Source organism: Salvia miltiorrhiza, chromosome 7 (genome assembly GCF_028751815.1).
Source record: "Salvia miltiorrhiza cultivar Shanhuang (shh) chromosome 7, IMPLAD_Smil_shh, whole genome shotgun sequence".
Taxonomy (NCBI): Eukaryota; Viridiplantae; Streptophyta; class Magnoliopsida; order Lamiales; family Lamiaceae; genus Salvia; species Salvia miltiorrhiza.
In genome coordinates, this window is record NC_080393.1 from 11928769 (window position 1) to 11946353 (window position 17585).

Consider the following 17585-nt stretch of genomic DNA (forward strand, 5'->3'; position numbering starts at 1 on the left):
TTCGATTGTTCCGTTTGTGTCTCGGTTCTATGGGATGAAGTGATTTCATTTTGCTTGAACCTATGCGCTACTTAATTTTGTACCAATTGGACATGTCATCTGTTATTTAATTTTTAACTCAAAGGTTTACTTATAGTGTGCAATATGATTTGTTTTTGGGGGCTGTTGGACTTTACTCAATGCATTAGCTAGATTCTCTTGTGTTTTGCATTGGCACCCGAAAGGGGCGCATAAATCCTTGGAATGCAAAAACGATCGGCATAGAACTTTACTTTAGCTAATTTTCATAAATTTGTGTAGTCAACTAATCCTGGTAATCATCTAATGCCCAAACATGAATAACCATATAGCAGCATTACACTAAATGGAGAATGTGGTGTTTTTCTTCTGGCAATGACATTGGCTAACTGAATAATTACTTGCTGAAAAAGGGAAGTGGGCCAATGTTGTTCATTGTTCACCTAGTAAATTTCCAATACTTCTGTCTGTTGTTTATTTTGTCCATCAAATGTTACATGTTATGGTACCTCTTGCATGACATGTATCCCCTTCTTGTTTCCAAGGATTCGAGACCCTATGAGACAGTAACAGGACATGTAACACGTTATGTTATAAGCAGCAGTAAGGTTTTAACAAAGGGAAATGCCCTACTACCGAACTGTGGTTTCAGTAAACTAAGTAAGGCATTCCTGATCACCCCAAAATTATCCTTTGTAACTTTGTTTGGTGATGTAGGAGTTAGAACATGAAAGATCCTCAGGTCATCTTTAAATAAGACCAGTGGCTATTCAAGGTTTGCCAAAAAACAATGGACAGGGGGCTTGATAAAATTTATGACTTAGAGAAAAAACATAAGCTCAAAATAATTGCCACCCTGCCTTATTATGAAACTCAATAAAGAGAGCTTTGTTTATTAATCCATTTGAAATGGACTTGTAGACATAAAAGTAAACAAATGTACTTTTTAGAGTAGGTGACTGCTCTAAAAGTTCACCTCGAGGAGGTGAAAGTTTGTGTATTTTGGATTTCTTCTTGCACTTTGATGGATGGAATGGATGCATAAAAGTGTATTTTCTCCTAACACATAAGAATATTCATAAGTACATTTCAGTCCATTATATTTATAACAAAGGACGTTAAGGACTTGTATTTCAGAAGTGCCACCAAATATGCAGAAACGTAAAATTGCTCATTGAAGAATGTACCACATCATTTTATGTTACCTTTTGGCCTATTCTTTTTCTATGTTATTTCTAGGTAGTTGTAGGTGACTGGGGAAGAACCTTCAGAAAAATGTAAATGAATTTTATGGTGGGCATGGCATACGATCTATGGCGATTCTGTTTTAATTTATGGAGTCGATGTTTCAGAACCTATTGGTCCTAATTTCAGAATGTGGAAACATTTGGATGGAAACAGTCTTTAGCTAAGGTGGTTTATGTATCGAATTTGTTCATCCCAGAGATATTGATACTTAGAATAAGCTTTTGCAAGCTCTGACCACTGTCAGTTCATTATGGATGGTTGTCTCAACGTCTTTTCTTTTGCCACTCAACTTGATTAATTTCATTCATGAGAGGTGCCAACTTAATAAACTCAACTTCACTACAGAAACTTGATTCAATGAAAAGCTCATCACGTTTTTACCACTGTCTTCTGATTGTGTATGGTCGTCCAAATTTTTTATAACTTAATCTGGCTACTTCGATACGGTCCAGAATATCTGCCAACTCTATGGCAATAAAGAGAAAACCCATCAGCAACCCACCTTTACAAACTATTTATTAAACTCAGCACAAAGTTGTCTTCTGCATTTCATGTATCCTGTGAGAAGCTCACATCTATAAAAGCTACTTAAAATTTATGAACCTTGTGCTTCTGCAAACGTAGTAACGGAGACTTTGGAACGGAACGTTTTCCATTGCAATAGTTCAAGTCTATGATGCTAATTGGTATGTTTTGATCTTTCAGTTGCTTTTTCAAACCTAATTTTACTTTTAAAAAGTTCTTGAAAATAATTTTTTTACTAGCATCTGAAGACTTCTATAGCTATAATCATGTAGAAAAAAAGGATACTGAGAAAAATTCTCATTGTTGAGCTATAAGAATTTGCTCCATTTTGCTTGGCAATTATGCGAGGCTTACTGTAATAATTCTCCTAGTTCTTGATATTATTATATTTTTTAAAAGCTGTTGTAATGACTTTAACGCATAGATTGTGTAATAAAACTTTTGTTTCTTATAAAAGAAACAATAATTTAAATAAGTTGCATTGTGGGATTATTTGCATGGTTGTCCATTGTGCTCATAGACATTTGCTGCTTGTTTTGATGCTTCATGAACAAGATTTTTGTCTATTTTTTCCCTTTTTGTCCTTTTGTTCTTTCTGCTGAGCATATGGGCAACAAATCCCTTTTGGAATTTCTTTTATTTATTCATTTTTCAGTACCCCTAAATCTTGTTCTTTTGAATTGGTCATGACTCAAGAGATTTGGTTAACTGATAATGATGATCCTTGTTCCAGGTTTGCTTCCAGGTTGCTGGCATGGATATTAAGTCGAGTTATGGGAGGTTCAGTTGGATTTCGGATTGGTGGATGGAAATGCTTGAGAGATGTTGTTCTGAAATTCAATAAGGTATTTTTTTTAAAGCTTTATGAAGGGGATCAAAGAGCTTATATTCCTTTAGACATTTAAAGCAACACTGGATGGTTAATCTTAGCCTGATTAATCTCAGAAAAGAAATCTCTGGTTTTAGGAAAATATTATTGTTACACTTAGCAATTAGCATGATTAGTTCATGCTGACATTGTATTTTACATATTTGGTGGATCTGGTGACAACAGGGTGCTGTTGAATCTATCTCTGTTGGCGAGATCAGACTAAGCTTACGGCAATCCTTGGTTAAGCTTGGGGTAGGCTTCATGTCAAGAGATCCAAAACTGCAGGTGTTAATATGTGATTTAGAAATTGTCATCAGGTCTTCAAAGAAAATCCCTCAGAAAGCCAGATCAAGGAAATCTCGCAGTTCAGGTCGCGGAAAGTGGATGGTTTTGGTTAACATGGCAAGATTTTTGTCAGTTTCTATTTCTGATTTGGTGTTGAAGGTAAGTGGTGTCCAGTTGAAATTAATGCTTCCATTTAGTTTTGCAATATTTCTTCAGCATTTATTCATCTCCAGAAACATGCGAATAGTGATTTTTATCTGAGCACGAAAAGATTCTTAGAAATTAGCATCAATAGTAGTGAAAAGATGAAATTGTTCTTTTGGCCATGCCTCAAACCTAATTCCTTACATCCTTGTATTTACACTTGGTGAAGAAGTTATCCACATAAAAATTTCTGATTTGAATTGAAGATACTCTTATATTCAGATCAAAGATAATGGAGATGTGTGGTCAATTGGATAGTAAAAATCCACAAACAGAGATTCTGCTAGGACAACCTTTAGTAGGATAGGAACTCATCACATTTATTAATACCAGATGCACTACTAATACAGCCAGGGAACCAATAAGTTGTTAGTATTGATATCTAACAATTACCTAGAAATAAATAAAAGTAATGATCCTGAAGAACTCAAGCCCCATAAATAGCTTGCACTTAAGATAATGATTCACATAGAAAAGGAAACTGTACTTTGGCAAAACAATTGAAACATGGCAGAGTTGGCAATATAAACTTGTTTCCTTTTCGGACTGATTCCGACTTTGTGTTGACCCATCTAGCTTGAAAGGAATTGAAAAATCTTTGAGGAGTGCGAGGTAGGTATGCTTACAAAGTTACAAGAGTCTTGGGATAGATTATGTTTAGGACTTTAGGGTCATTTTAGAATTTTCATTAGCAGTAAGATTATTAGTCTTCCGGTCAATCTTATTTTATTGTTTGTGCTTGTTCCTTAGGTTGGTGGGTGTCAAATCATAATGAGTTTAACCTTAATGATATCGTATATATGAGTTATCTGGAAATTGAAGTTGTATTTTCTAGATTGGATGATGTTTGTGCTGCCGTTTTATCTTCAGTTATAAAGTTTGTTTTTCTCTTATTGAAAGAAAAAGCTTAGGGTAGATGATGGATCTCTAATCATAAATATTTTAATGCATTCTAGTATTAAATTTAGTTAAAGACTAGAGATGTATCTTTGGTTTGAATTGTCTTCAGTTTTAAAGGATACCTTGTCCCTTTTAATGCTTCTTCTATTATAATAAAAGTTTATTCTTCTCTAAAAAAAAGTAGAAGTTTGTTCTTCTTTCAAACCAAAAAAGAAGGAAAACAGAAACATCTTGTTTCCTTTCACACAATGTTGGCTTGAAACTTTAATAAAATTGGTTCTTATGTAAGTGAAATGCATAAAATTTTGATGTTTGATTGGTGCAGCTAAGATACATGGATGATTGATTGTTCTGGAATAAAAACAATGCTATATGCTTGACGTCATGTGCTGTTTTCTAGGATATGCAGACGTTTGTATTACATGTTTATATGGTACAGAGACAATTTCTAGTATTACTTGATACTCACCGTACCCAACTACCTTAAACTCTATGCTTGATATTGCAGACACCAAAGGCTACTTTGGATATTAAAGAACTGCGAGTAGACATATCTAAAGATGCTGGATCTGAGGCAGGGTTGTTTGTAAAGCTGCAGCTTTTTCCCATTACTGTTCACCTAGGTGAATCACGTGTGGCATCTGACCAGCCAGTTGTCTCTGGTGGATCTTTTTCTGCTAACCAGTTGATGGATGGGGTTTGTGCTCCTTTCAGTTGTGAAGAATTCTCTCTCCTGTGTGAGTTGGGCCATAACAGGTACCTCTTGCTTCTTGACTGTTTCGGAATGATTGATGGAATATGGCCACGTCTTCTACATACTAGTGTTTTCTTGTATTGTATAATGTTAGCTTCGGTTCTCTTTTCAAACAAATAGTGGTTTACTTTTGTAGTTAGAATAAATTTCTGTATGGTGAAGAGCATGCATGTATTGTTTTTCGTGTCCGGCATTGCTTGTCATGCATATGCATTTTCTTTTACTCCTGTCCTTCCCCTCTTGAACTCTACACTAGAAACAAACTGCACCTAGCTTGAGGTAGCTGTACAGAAATGATCAATTAATATCTATTTCACTCATCACTCTTTGAAGACAAACACAGCGGATACTTCTCTTTAATATTAGAGAACAGGTTAGTCTCTTTAGTTTGCAGGGCCTTTAAGGAATAAACTGAAAGGACAGGACCATTATTCGTGTTTGTCTTGAATTCGTTCTGAAGTTCACCTTCCCTTAGGTGTATTGGTCAGAGATATTAGTGCATGAATATAATATTTTACTCTCTCCACTTTGTTTATTTATCCTTACACTTGCAACAAACTACTTAGAAGTGGTGCTATGCTATCCATTTATATTAAGGACAGTTGATGCACCATAATTATGAATCTTTTTTACATCTTTAGGGATTGTATTTTCTGTTAAGACATCCTGAGGATTTTTGATGAACACAACTATCATATTAGTGAGACTTTGGTTGATCAGGATTCTTATGAGGATATGACTTCATACAATCTGAGTGTGAAGATAGTCATCACATTCTTAGTGATATGGGAAAGGAAAGTGCTGATAGCTGGATACATGCGACTGCAAAGGAAGATGAGAACTTATCAGCTAATCACTTTCAGAAACAAGAGAAACACATCATAGGACAGTGCAACCAGTATCAAACAATGCCAGGATATATTATTTGTAGAAAGAGTTGACAGTTAGATCTTGATGTAGTTAAAAAGGAGGAATATCTGGATTAAGATAAAGGTTATGAGGCAGTTGAAAAAACCTTAACTTTGGTATCGTGAAATGAAATATGTGGGAAGTATAGGTTCTTGTCAAAAATGGTAATAAAGTGAGATTCTAGGAGGATTTGAGGGTGGGTAATTCGTTATCTTCGTTATTCCCTTGTATTTCTTCATTCCATCATAAATCCATTGTTACCTTTGTCTCCATGATTCCTGACTCCCTTCCTTGCTCTTTTGTTTCTTGAGATTTACATCTGTTTCGTAACCTTAAGATTTTGAATTGCGAGCTTGTGCTTTTTGCTTAACCTTTTGGAAGGAGTTCATCTTATAGAGGATTTGGATGATGCTAGAGGTGGGTTTTAGTTCCATTTGGTAACTTCTTTCAAATTTGAAATGATTCTATCTATGATTCTTTTTCCCATTTCCCTTTCTTTAAAGCAATTTGGTAGGTATCAGTGCCTCGAAAAGTTTAGGTCTTTTCTTGGCTATTGGTTTTGGGAAAGAACTCACTTGTGATGCTTCACAAAGATGTTTCCTATTACAATCTTCTCCCCCCAAATTGGTGTTTCTTATTTAGGAATTAATCCAAAGACCTCAACCATGTCTTTCTACAATTCTTTTTGTAAATTGGTTTTGGATTCTGCCGCGATGGGCCAATGATTTATTTTTGTCTAATCATGGCAGTTTGATCTATATAAGAGGCCAAGTGTAGTTGGTATAGTGGTTAGAAAGGAATAGGAGAATCTTTGATGATGAAGAGAAATCTTTGGAGGAGGTATGGGATAAAGCTAAGTTCAGAAATCTTTGTTAACATTGATGATATGATATTTTATGAAGCAAAAAATATGATAGCCACTTTGGTTAAAGGAAAATAAATAATAGCCACAACTCTAAAAAGATATGAATTTTAGCCACTCTTACCACAATAACCTTCAGTAATTTTAAATATAGAGTTTACTACAAAACAAAAATAAAGTTCGAAACTAAATCTGAAAATTAATTTTAAAAACTAAATTTGAGTGGTAATTTAGTAATAGTTTGTCAATTACCTTAACTCTATCAATCTATGATTGGTAAGTCTGCGGACTGAAGAACGGAACTATCAATCTATGATCGGTAAGTCTACGAACTGAAGAACGGAACTATCAATCTATGATTGGCAAGTCTACGAACCGAAAAACAGAACGAAAATGTAAATTCATTTTGTGGCGGATCACCTCTACTGTTTCTGTCTTAATATACCACAATGCTGTATCAGTTTAGGGCGTGTCATTTAAGTTAGTTATGTTTTTGTGGTTTTTGCAAAATAGAATGACCTGCTCAATACCGAAAGGTAGCCTGCATGGTAATTGCTTTTGATTGGAATTTGTAACTAAATATAAATAAGAATTCAAACTAATAATAAGAATTCAAACTAACTTATATTTTCTTGGTGCAGGGAAGCAGGGATACTTATTAGGAATTTGGATATTACTAGTGGGGAAGTCCGAGTAAATTTAAATGAGGATTTACTGCTCAAGGAAAAGAATTTGGCTGACACATCGCCTGACCTTCCCCAAGAAGTTGCAAAAGTGAACAATGAATCTGGGTCTGACGAAAAACAGCGGGGCGAAAAAATTTCTCCTCTATGCAAGTACAGCTCCACAATACCTGAAAAGGTTGACTTGATTTCAACTGCCTTGACACTGCTTTCCTTGTCATTGTCCCTTGCCTAATATTCTCTTTAAGATTATGCATAACCATCAGGACTTTTTGCTAGAATAACTTTTTGTGTTTGGAGGATCTTGATGTTTGTCAGCGATAGGATGAGACCTGCCAACGTTTTGTCTTTGGAATACTAGGACTATGTAAGTATCTGATAATATGAGTTCCAAATGAAGTTGATGGGTTTCAACTTAAGAAAACAAAAATTACAAAACCCTGTAGAGACTTGATTGTGTGTAACTCAAAGGGAAGAATTCAAGAATAAGATATTGATTAATGAATGGTGTTAATTTTGCAGATGCCACATAAAATTTCAACTTCCTCTGAATTATATCAAGCTTACATTGCTGAAGAGGGGCAATATTTTTTAGTTTATTGTTACATTGGACCATCATTGGGACACTGCTGATAAGCCCGTAACTTTATCAAGGGCCTCTTAGTTAAAAAACAAATGTTTTTCTTCAAATTTCTTATTGCTTCTCTTGAGGTCCGTGTTATGTTCTTCTATTGGTAGGCCTTCTTTAGATAATGTTGACCAAGTAATTAATGCATGTCTGATTTACTTTTCAATAGACAACCTTCACTCTGCCTAAACTTGATGTAAAGATTGGACATCGGGGTTATGGGCTTTTGGTTGAGAACAACATTAGGGGGATCCAATTGAAGTGCATGAAATCTCAAGCTGTTGAAGATCTGGGGGAAAGTGTGAGACTTGATGTTCAGATGGAATTTAGTGAGATATATGTAAGTGTGTACAAGTTCCACCCTGAATTTCTACCTGGAAGTATAATCTATTTCCTGTTTATACTGATGTGTTCTACTATATTGTAGCTGCTTAGAGAAACTGGCATCTCTATTGTGGATATACTGAAACTTGATGTTGTTTCTTCCATCTACATACCTTTACAGGTACGCTCATTCTGAAACTACAGGCTATAGCATTCTATTTTGTCAAACAGAATGCATTCTAGATATGTGCTTTACAATACTCAATTTACTTTGCACTTACTGGGAAAGTAGCTTGATATAAAATTTATTTTTGTCTTCTACTTTACGCAATATATAGTTGATTTGTGCTGTCTGCTGCAGCCTAACTGCCCTGTCAGATCTGAAGTTGATGTTAAGCTTGGAGGCACACAGTGCAACTTAATTTTGAACAGGTTAGAGCCATGGATGTCCATCCGTCTTCCGCAGAAGCAAAAAAAGGAAGTACTAGAAAAAAGTCCCGCCAAAGAAAAATCACATTCATCTGAACAGAAAAGAATTATGTGGACATGCACTCTTTCAGCTCCAGAGATGACTGTTGTGCTTTATAGTTTGAGCGGGTGTCCACTGTACCATGTAAGCACCTACCCGATGATGAATTACTCAACTCTATATTCGTATGATAGGTTTTATCTTTTATCCATTAGCAGCTCTTTTGGTCCATTTTTATTTTCTATAATTTTCAATCTTTTTTTTTTTCATTTTTTATATATCATGTATACATGCTCTGACTGATGCAAAATGAGTGTTCTGAGGCAAAACGTGGGCATCTTGTATATGTTCTATGATTTTCCACTGTTACAAGTAAGTTAGTCTGTCTTTCTAGTTTTGTTTAGTTGATAAATTTTGTTAGTTTGACAGAAGAGCCAGCTACTTGCATATGATAAATAATATTGCATTACTTGCATAATCATGTTGCCTTTATCTCTAATTGATCATTCAGCAAATAAACTAGCCTTAACTTGCAATCTTAGAGTCATTCAACCTCTACCGTGATAGTGTAGCATCCAATTGACCTAACTGTCCTTTAGATAGAAACAAGACCCGAACTTACTTCTCTTTACATCCTTATCGTTATCTGTGGACATGCTCAACCCTTTTCATTTGTTGCCACTGCCTCTATCTCCTATACTTGCCCCCCTTCCAGCCACCACCTCCTCCTTTCTGCTTCACTTTAATTTTCTCTTCCAACTGTATCTTTATCCCTCTCCTCTCCTATATACACATATATCTCTGTGCAAATGTGTCTATAAATTCTGTGTGTCTGTGTGTGTGTGAGTGAGTGAGTGTGTGTGGCGCGCAAGCGTGTAGAAAATATTTATACACACTTGTTGATTGAACAGCAATAGAAGTGAAGCGAAAGGACAAAGAAAGAAGAAATTTTTGTAATAAATACATGTAGCCATTTTCTTAAAACGAAAGCAGTTATATCTTTTGCTTTAGATATTCCAGAATCTTTTCCAAACATCAAGACAATTTTTTATCTTCACTATATTAAAAGGTAAGCAATCTTGGCTATGCTAATCCTTAGTTATGTTATCACCATACCTTACAATAGTTACAGCAAAGGGCAACTTAAGAGAGTTGTACATCAAATACCTCAGATGTTTAGGCACTATTGCATGCCACCTTTTGACTGTTGTAGGAACCATTGTCCAAGACATCCTGCGGTTTATATGGCAAGCTATACTCTCTTTCTCTCTCCCCCAATTTGGCGTTCTTGTATTGAGGTTCCTTCTTGCACTTCTGTTTCTTTATATTGTTTTGTTCATATCTACTGGACATCTTCTTTTAACTAGCTACATAAACACTGTCTTTGCAACACTTCTCATTGTATATCATGTTTCTGGCGAATGATGATAGATTCTATATTAACAATTCTTCTAATCCTAGACTTGCATACCTCAGTTCTTGCTTGAGAAAACTCAATTCACAGTTATCTGTGATCAAACTCACATGATTATACCCTCCACTCTCAGAACATCAGGTTCATCTGTATTGATTTGGTAGTTTCAGAATCTTTGGTAACACATGACAGTTAGTTTTAGTGATAGGTTCTGGAATTCGTTCTTCTTTCCCATAATTGTCATGTAAGATAGTGGTCTTTTGCATATTAACAAGTTATAAATATTATCTGTGATTGTTGTTGTGAACCACAACAGATAGGAAGATGTAGATTTTCGTTCTTTTTTTTATTGGTGCGAGTTTGTGATGATATGATACTTAAATTTGGGTTTCTTGTTTGAATATTCCAATGTGCCATGGCCGTCTCATGACTTCCCATTATTAGTTTAACTGCAACTCTATCCTAATCTCTTGTTGAAATTGCCAGGGCTGCTCACAATCTTCACACATATTTGCTAATAACATATCTAGCACGGGTGCAACATTGCATATGGAACTAGGGGAACTAAACTTACACATGTCTGATGAATATCAAGAATGCTTGAAAGAAAGCTTGTTCGGTGTGGAAACAAATACAGGTTCACTGATGCACATTGCTAAGGTCAGTGTGGACTTGGGCAAGAAAGATATGGATTCATCAGATGGCTTAAGTTGTAAGATGGCTCTTGGTGCTGATGTTAGTGGCATGGGTGTTTACTTGACCTTCAGGCGTCTTGAGTCACTGATTTCTACTGCTCTTTCCATCAAGGACTTGGTGAAAAAATTATCTAAATCCAGTAAGAAACCAACACAAAGCAAAGAAATGAGATCATCTAAGCCATCTGGAAAAGGGATTCAACTCTTGAGACTAAGTCTTGAAAGGTGCTCTCTTAATATCAGTGCAGATGCGAGCTTGGAGGACATGGTTATTCCTGATCCGAAACGTGTTAATTATGGATCCCAGGGTGGTAGAGTATTAATCAGTACCTCAGCAGATGGGAGCCCACGGACTGCACATATAATGTCTACAATTTTAAACGAATGTAAAAAGTTGAAATATTCTGTATCGCTTGATATTTACCACTTCAATGTTTCCATGAACAAGGAAAAAAAATCTATACAAATGGAGCTTGAAAGAGCTAGATCTATCTATCAGGAATATCCTGAAGATAGTAATCCTGGAACAAAAGTTATCTTGCTTGACATGCAAAATGCAAAGCTTGTCAGGCGGTCTGGTGGACTTAAAGAAATTCAAGTCTGCTCTCTTTTCAGTGCCACAGATATCTCTTTAAGGTGGGAGCCGGATGTGCATATTGCATTGGTTGAGCTGGGGTTGCACTTGAAGTCTCTGGTACAGAATCACAAACCACAGGGACATGATGCTGGGGAGAGTATTTACATGAGAAAAGATAGGGTGCCGAACATGTCTCCAGGATCGTTGAAGTTAGAAAAACCTGTGAAGAAAAGTGAATCTATTTTTGCTATTGATGTAGAAATGCTTAATGTGTCTGCTGAGGTTGGAGATGGCGTTGAAGCCTTTGTCCAGGTTCAGTCCATCTTTTCTGAGAATGCTAGAATTGGAGTGCTTCTTGAGGGACTTATGCTTGAGCTAAATGAAGCTAGGGTGTTTAGAAGCAGTAGAATGCAGATATCACGAGTTCCCAATGCATCTGGAAGTTTATCAGATACAAAATTTGAGACTGTAACTACCTGGGATTGGGTAGTTCAAGCCCTTGATGTGCATATATGCATGCCGTTTAGATTGGAATTGCGTGCAATTGACGACTCTCTGGAAGAAATGCTTCGAGTTTTGAAGCTTGTGACTTCTGCTAAAGCTAGTTGTATACTTCCTCAGAAGAAAGAGCCATCAAAACCCAAAAAGCCCAGTTCAACAAGAACTGGGTTCATAAAGTTTTGCATTCGTAAACTAACAGTTGATATTGAGGAAGAACCACTACAGGGTTGGCTTGATGAGCATTACCAGCTTTTGAAGAATGAAGCTCGTGAATTAGCTGTTAGGTTAGATTTTCTTGATGAACTTATTTCTAGGGGCCAAGGTCATGGTACTGATGAACCAAATGATTCTCTTGAAAGAAAGATTCATTATAATGAAGAGGAAATTGATCTTCATGATGCTTCAGCTATTCAGAAATTGCGTGAGGAAATATATAAACAGTCGTTCCGGTCATATTACCGCGCCTGTCAAGGCCTAGTTCCCTCACAAGGATCTGGGGCATGTAAAAGTGGATTCCAAGCTGGTTTCAGGCCTAGCACATCCCGAACTTCTCTTTTCTCCATTTCTGCTACTGAGTTAGATTTGAGTTTGTCAAAAATTGAAGGTGGTGATGCCGGAATGATTGAAGTTCTGCAGAAACTTGATCCAGTATGTCGTGCCCACAACATTCCGTTTTCAAGGCTGTACGGAGCCAGCATCAATTTGCATACAGGTTCCCTCGTTGCTCAGATAAGAAACTACACATATCCACTACTTGCTGCTACTGGTGGTCAATGCGAAGGCCGTCTTATTCTAGCTCAACAGGTCTGCCATTTAAATGTGGTGCTTTTACTCTCTTATATAGCTATGTGAAGCTTATGTTCTGATAATTTGATTGAAGCTTTTGAGTTCAGTAGTTGTAAATTTTCAATCAAATTGACCACCATAGTTGATTTTAGGCTTAATGAATAGTCCCATTAACAGCAGCATTTGTTTTTTGAGTGTTCACTGCCATCTAAAAGTAAAAGAGTTGATAACATAGTAAATTTCACCCATGCCTTTATATCCATACCTGTTCAAATAATCTTTCATTTACCTGCTCTATGCCACAGTTTCACATTACCTCATTTTTTGGCTTTATTTCGTTCTTTTTCCCTCTGCAGTAAAATCATTAAGTTCATTTCCTTCCAAAATATGGAGTATATACTTTTTAAGACATCCTAGTTATAACTGTGCCTAATGTGTATACAAACAACCACTCTTATAACTGTGCATAAGTCATCTAAAGATTTCTCAACATGTTCGAAGTGTCTCCCATTCTATCCCAACCAAACACTCTAGAAGAATGTGTATACAATCACCCCTCATAAATCTTCTCTCTTTTGCTGAGTGATAACCTTATTCCAGATCCAGAAAATAGACTTCCATATCAGTTTGGTATGACCCAGAAAAGGCCTAGTTCCTTCAACACTCAGCCCTGCAGTGAGAAGTAAAAGAACAGTTTAGAAACATGCAATCTTGATATCTGAACAACTCTTACACAACAGATATCGGCATCATCACATCATCGCATCATCACATTATCACATGTTGCAACTCTTTTGGCTGCCAATTAAGAGAACTGTGAATGAACATCATCATATGACGGCAACTTTCCTAACAACAATAGCCATGAGAAAAAAGTGAACCTTTGAAGGTATTGGCCAGATATTCCATAAAGGGCAGATCAGTAACAGTTGGACAAAAAGATCTGTAATAATTGGAATATATGGATCCAAATTCAGATAAGAGCCTTTTTCTCAGAGTACTTTCTAGTTTCTATTTCCTACCAATAAAGCTAAGTGTAATACAGAAGGGAGCATAAGTGAGAAGAGAAACGCGGTGGGAAGGGATTGTAGATTTAACTAGGATAACCCTTGTAACTGCTAGAAGAATTGATAAGAAGTTGTCTGTCTTGAATCTTGTTCAACTGGTGGATCCATAGAATTCACAGACAGAGAAAAGGATGTGAGTTTTCTTTTTCTATGAACATGTCTGAAAATTAATGGCTTCAACAATCTTTATCTTTTGAATTCCACAATGGAACCTCTAAGAAATACAGAGGGGATCATGTGTTGCTGGTTAAAAATCTTGACAACAACTGTTGAGATATTGGATAAGTACTCATGCTAAAATCATGAGGGGAAAAGTGTTGAGATTATCCTTCGGGCGGGCAACGCGATCAAGCTATTAGAATTTGTATATTCTGTAATTTCATTAGTGAAAAGGTGGCTTCCATGTTTTCAATGCTGTCTTTAGCTTTAAGAGTGTTCATGCCATCCATCTTCATCATTAGTGGGAATCCCTAATATAACATCCTTAAAGAAATGGTTAAACTACTTATAGTCTCTTAGAAGTGTGCCTTTTACTTGTAGAGTGAACCTTCACACTTTTGGATTCCATACTGAAAGTTTCGTGGAGGTAGATGTTATGGTATCATCGATAAACTATTTGTATGTAAAATATATTGAATACTTTATTAGCAAGTTATGGTCATAAGCAATAAATTAAGCTTTTATTTTTTGCAGGCAACTTGTTTTCAACCACAAATTCACCATGAAGTCTACATTGGAAGATGGAGGAAGGTGGACATCCTTCGCTCAGCCACTGGCACAACTCCACCAATGAAAACCTTTTGTGATCTGCCAATACACTTCCAGAAGGGAGAAATTTCCTTCGGTATTGGATATGAACCATCTTTTACTGACATCAGCTATGCTTTTACTGTGGCTCTTCGTAGAGCCAATTTAAGCATTAGGAATCCAAATCCGGTGGTCCAGCCCCCTAAAAAGGAAAAGAGCTTACCTTGGTGGGATGAAATGAGGAACTATATCCATGGGAAGACCACTTTATACTTTTCTGAGACAATTTGGAATGTTCTTGCAACCACTGATCCCTATGAAAACTTAGATAAGCTTCATATCGTGTCAGGTTATCTTGAAATTCAGCAATCGGATGGTTGTATTTATGCTTCAATTAAGGATTTCAAGGTTTTTCTTAGCAGTTTAGAAAGCTTGCAGAAGAATTGCACCTGGAAACATTCTTCTGGATTTTCTGCACCTTTCCTAGAAGTCCCAGTTTTAACAATTGAAGTGACAATGGAATGGGATTGTGAATCTGGAAGTCCGCTAAATCATTATCTGTTTGCTCTTCCCATTGAAGGCACTCCCCGTGATAAGGTTTTTGATCCCTTTAGATCCATTGCTCTTTCAATGAGATGGAATTTCTCCCTCAGGCCTTCCCTTCCATCTGATAGAGACCACTTACAGTCCTCTTCAACTAGTGATGATGTTGTTGGTGATGGAGTTTCTTGTAATCCATTGAAATCAGAGAATGCATCGTGTAATTCACCTACAGTTAATCTTGGTCATCACGATTTAGCTTGGCTTATCAGATTCTGGAACTTAAATTATCTGCCTCCTCATAAACTACGGACCTTTTCCAGGTGGCCTCGCTTTGGGGTCCCCAGGATTCCCAGATCAGGAAATCTGTCACTGGATAAGGTAATCACAGAATTTATGTTTCGAGTTGAGGCGACCCCTACATGTATAACACATATTCCTTTACATGAGGATGACCCTGCAAAGGGACTATCATTTAAGATGACAAAGGTGAAATATGAACTCTATTTTGGTAGGGGAAAACAAAAGTTTACGTTTGAATGCATCAGGGATCCCCTTGACCTTGTCTATCAGGGTCTTGATCTGCACATGCCGAAAGCTTACATAAATAAGGAAGATTGTGCGACCGTGGCAAAAGTAATTCAGATGACTAGGAAAAAGTCCCAGTCTGCATCAACAGAAAGGGCACCGAGTGAAAAACCCAGCTCTCCTAGGAACACTACGGAAAGGCATCAAGATGATGGGTTTTTGTTGTCATCTGATTACTTCACAATCCGCAGGCAGCACCCAAAAGCTGATCCTTCAAGGTTACTGGAGTGGCAAGAAGCAGGTAGAAGAAATCTTGAGATGACTTATGTAAGATCTGAGTTCGAAAATGAGAGTGAAAGTGATGACCATACCAGATCTGACCCCAGTGATGATGATGGATATAATGTAGTTATTGCTGACAATTGTCAGCGGATATTTGTTTATGGTCTGAAGCTTCTGTGGACTATTGAAAATAGAGATGCTGTTTGGTCTTGGGTAGGTGGGCTATCCAAGGCATTTGAGCCCCCAAAACCTTCTCCTTCTCGCCAATATGCCCAAAGGAAAATGCTTGAGGAGAATATTGCCAGTGACGGACCTGACATCCAGAAAAGTGATAACCAAAAATCTCCTTCTGTTGTTGATGGTACAAATACGTCTTCCCAGAACATGGAGGCTTCAACATCTCTCTCATCTCCTTCAAACTTGGAGGCAGTGGAAAATCCTTTCTCCAGTGCAATTGGTAAGCTTAAGACTGCTCCCCAATTCCCCATCCTGTTTATCCATACTCATATCCATGTAATGCATTTATCTTAGAATTATTAACTTAATGTGTTGGACACATTCATACATGTGTGCATATGTAACTGATTTGTACATGCATTTTATGTGAATGTTTTACTACTTCTGGGTCGAGGATCCCCTCTCAATCACACTCCTTATATATTTTTGTTCTATTTTATGTGTAATCTACTCTATGTAAATATATAATGGATTAATTGCCTGTAATACATGAAGTATATCCAAATTTTGGTTTTTAACCAACACTATTTTTTTGTTCAATTAATACATAAAACTTGAACTTTTTGGAATTCGGCCCGAATTAAAATTCTTGCAAAATTTTATCCTATGTGGACGCTGAAACATTACATCCTTTTATTCTTCGTCATAGCTAGCTCACATAAAAAATGCCACAATAAAATTCCGGCGTCTACTTAGGATTAAATGTGTTCGGAATTTTAATTCGGGCCGAATTCCAAAAGGTTCAAAGTTTATGTATTAATTGACCAAAATAATAGTGTTGGCTAAAAACCAAAATTTGGGTATACTTCATGTATTTACAGGCAGTTAATCCAAATATAATTACTAAACTTAAGGATGACACCTAGTGAGAATCATCCATTTGGTGAGAACTAAACACATAATATCCATGAGGTGAACAAATAATTGTAACACATGCACGTGATTGACAATCAACTAATGTGGTTGTGCGTTTCTTACATGTATTTGTTCAATTTGGCCATCTCTTGTTCATGCTTTTATGTGTACGTGAATGCGTTCTTATTTCTCACTTAAAAAGGTCATTCTCATCCTAAACCTATATATATATATTACTGGAAAAAACAGAAAATGCATTGCGGTGATTTTGGGAAGAATCTTATGTATATGTGCATTATTCTTGTCAATGTATTTGTAAAGTTATTTCATTATAGTACAAGTAGTGGCTTAGGTTCCACAAGTCTTATTGGTATTGAATCACCTTGTTTCTGCACATAAATAATGAAAATCTTAAATGTCAAAATAAGTTTAATATTTTCTTTTCTCGAAGTCACTTGTATTCCATAGAACTTTTAAGTCATTGGTTAGTGTATATACATCGTTTAGTATGTATGTTGGTTAGAAACATGTTAGAAGAAGTCTTGACTGCGATTTAGTATTTCTTTATTATGTCTCATCATCATCATCATAAGAGAATATGACTTCCGTAAGGTAACTCAACTAGGTCAAAATTCTTGCATAAAGTAGCAGCTTTTCATTATTAGAGACAGGTCCT

The 17585-nt window shown here is 36.4% G+C and overlaps 1 protein-coding gene across 2 annotated transcripts in view; it reads left to right on the plus strand.

Annotated features, from left to right (window-relative positions):
- Positions 1-17585, plus strand: part of LOC130992534 (protein SABRE) — a 35415-nt gene that overhangs the window by 623 nt on the left and 17207 nt on the right. Inside the window, exons 2-10 of one of the 2 annotated variants that reach the window (XM_057917198.1) lie at positions 2525-2636; positions 2846-3106; positions 4560-4807; positions 7218-7437; positions 8057-8227; positions 8315-8392; positions 8573-8824; positions 10581-12671; positions 14414-16274. In XM_057917198.1, the coding sequence (XP_057773181.1) occupies positions 2525-2636; positions 2846-3106; positions 4560-4807; positions 7218-7437; positions 8057-8227; positions 8315-8392; positions 8573-8824; positions 10581-12671; positions 14414-16274 (5294 nt within the window). Of the gene's footprint in view, positions 1-2524; positions 2637-2845; positions 3107-4559; positions 4808-7217; positions 7438-7712; positions 7971-8056; positions 8228-8314; positions 8393-8572; positions 8825-10580; positions 12672-14413; positions 16275-17585 lie in introns of those variants that run through there. The other variant, XM_057917199.1, reaches the window with a different exon arrangement.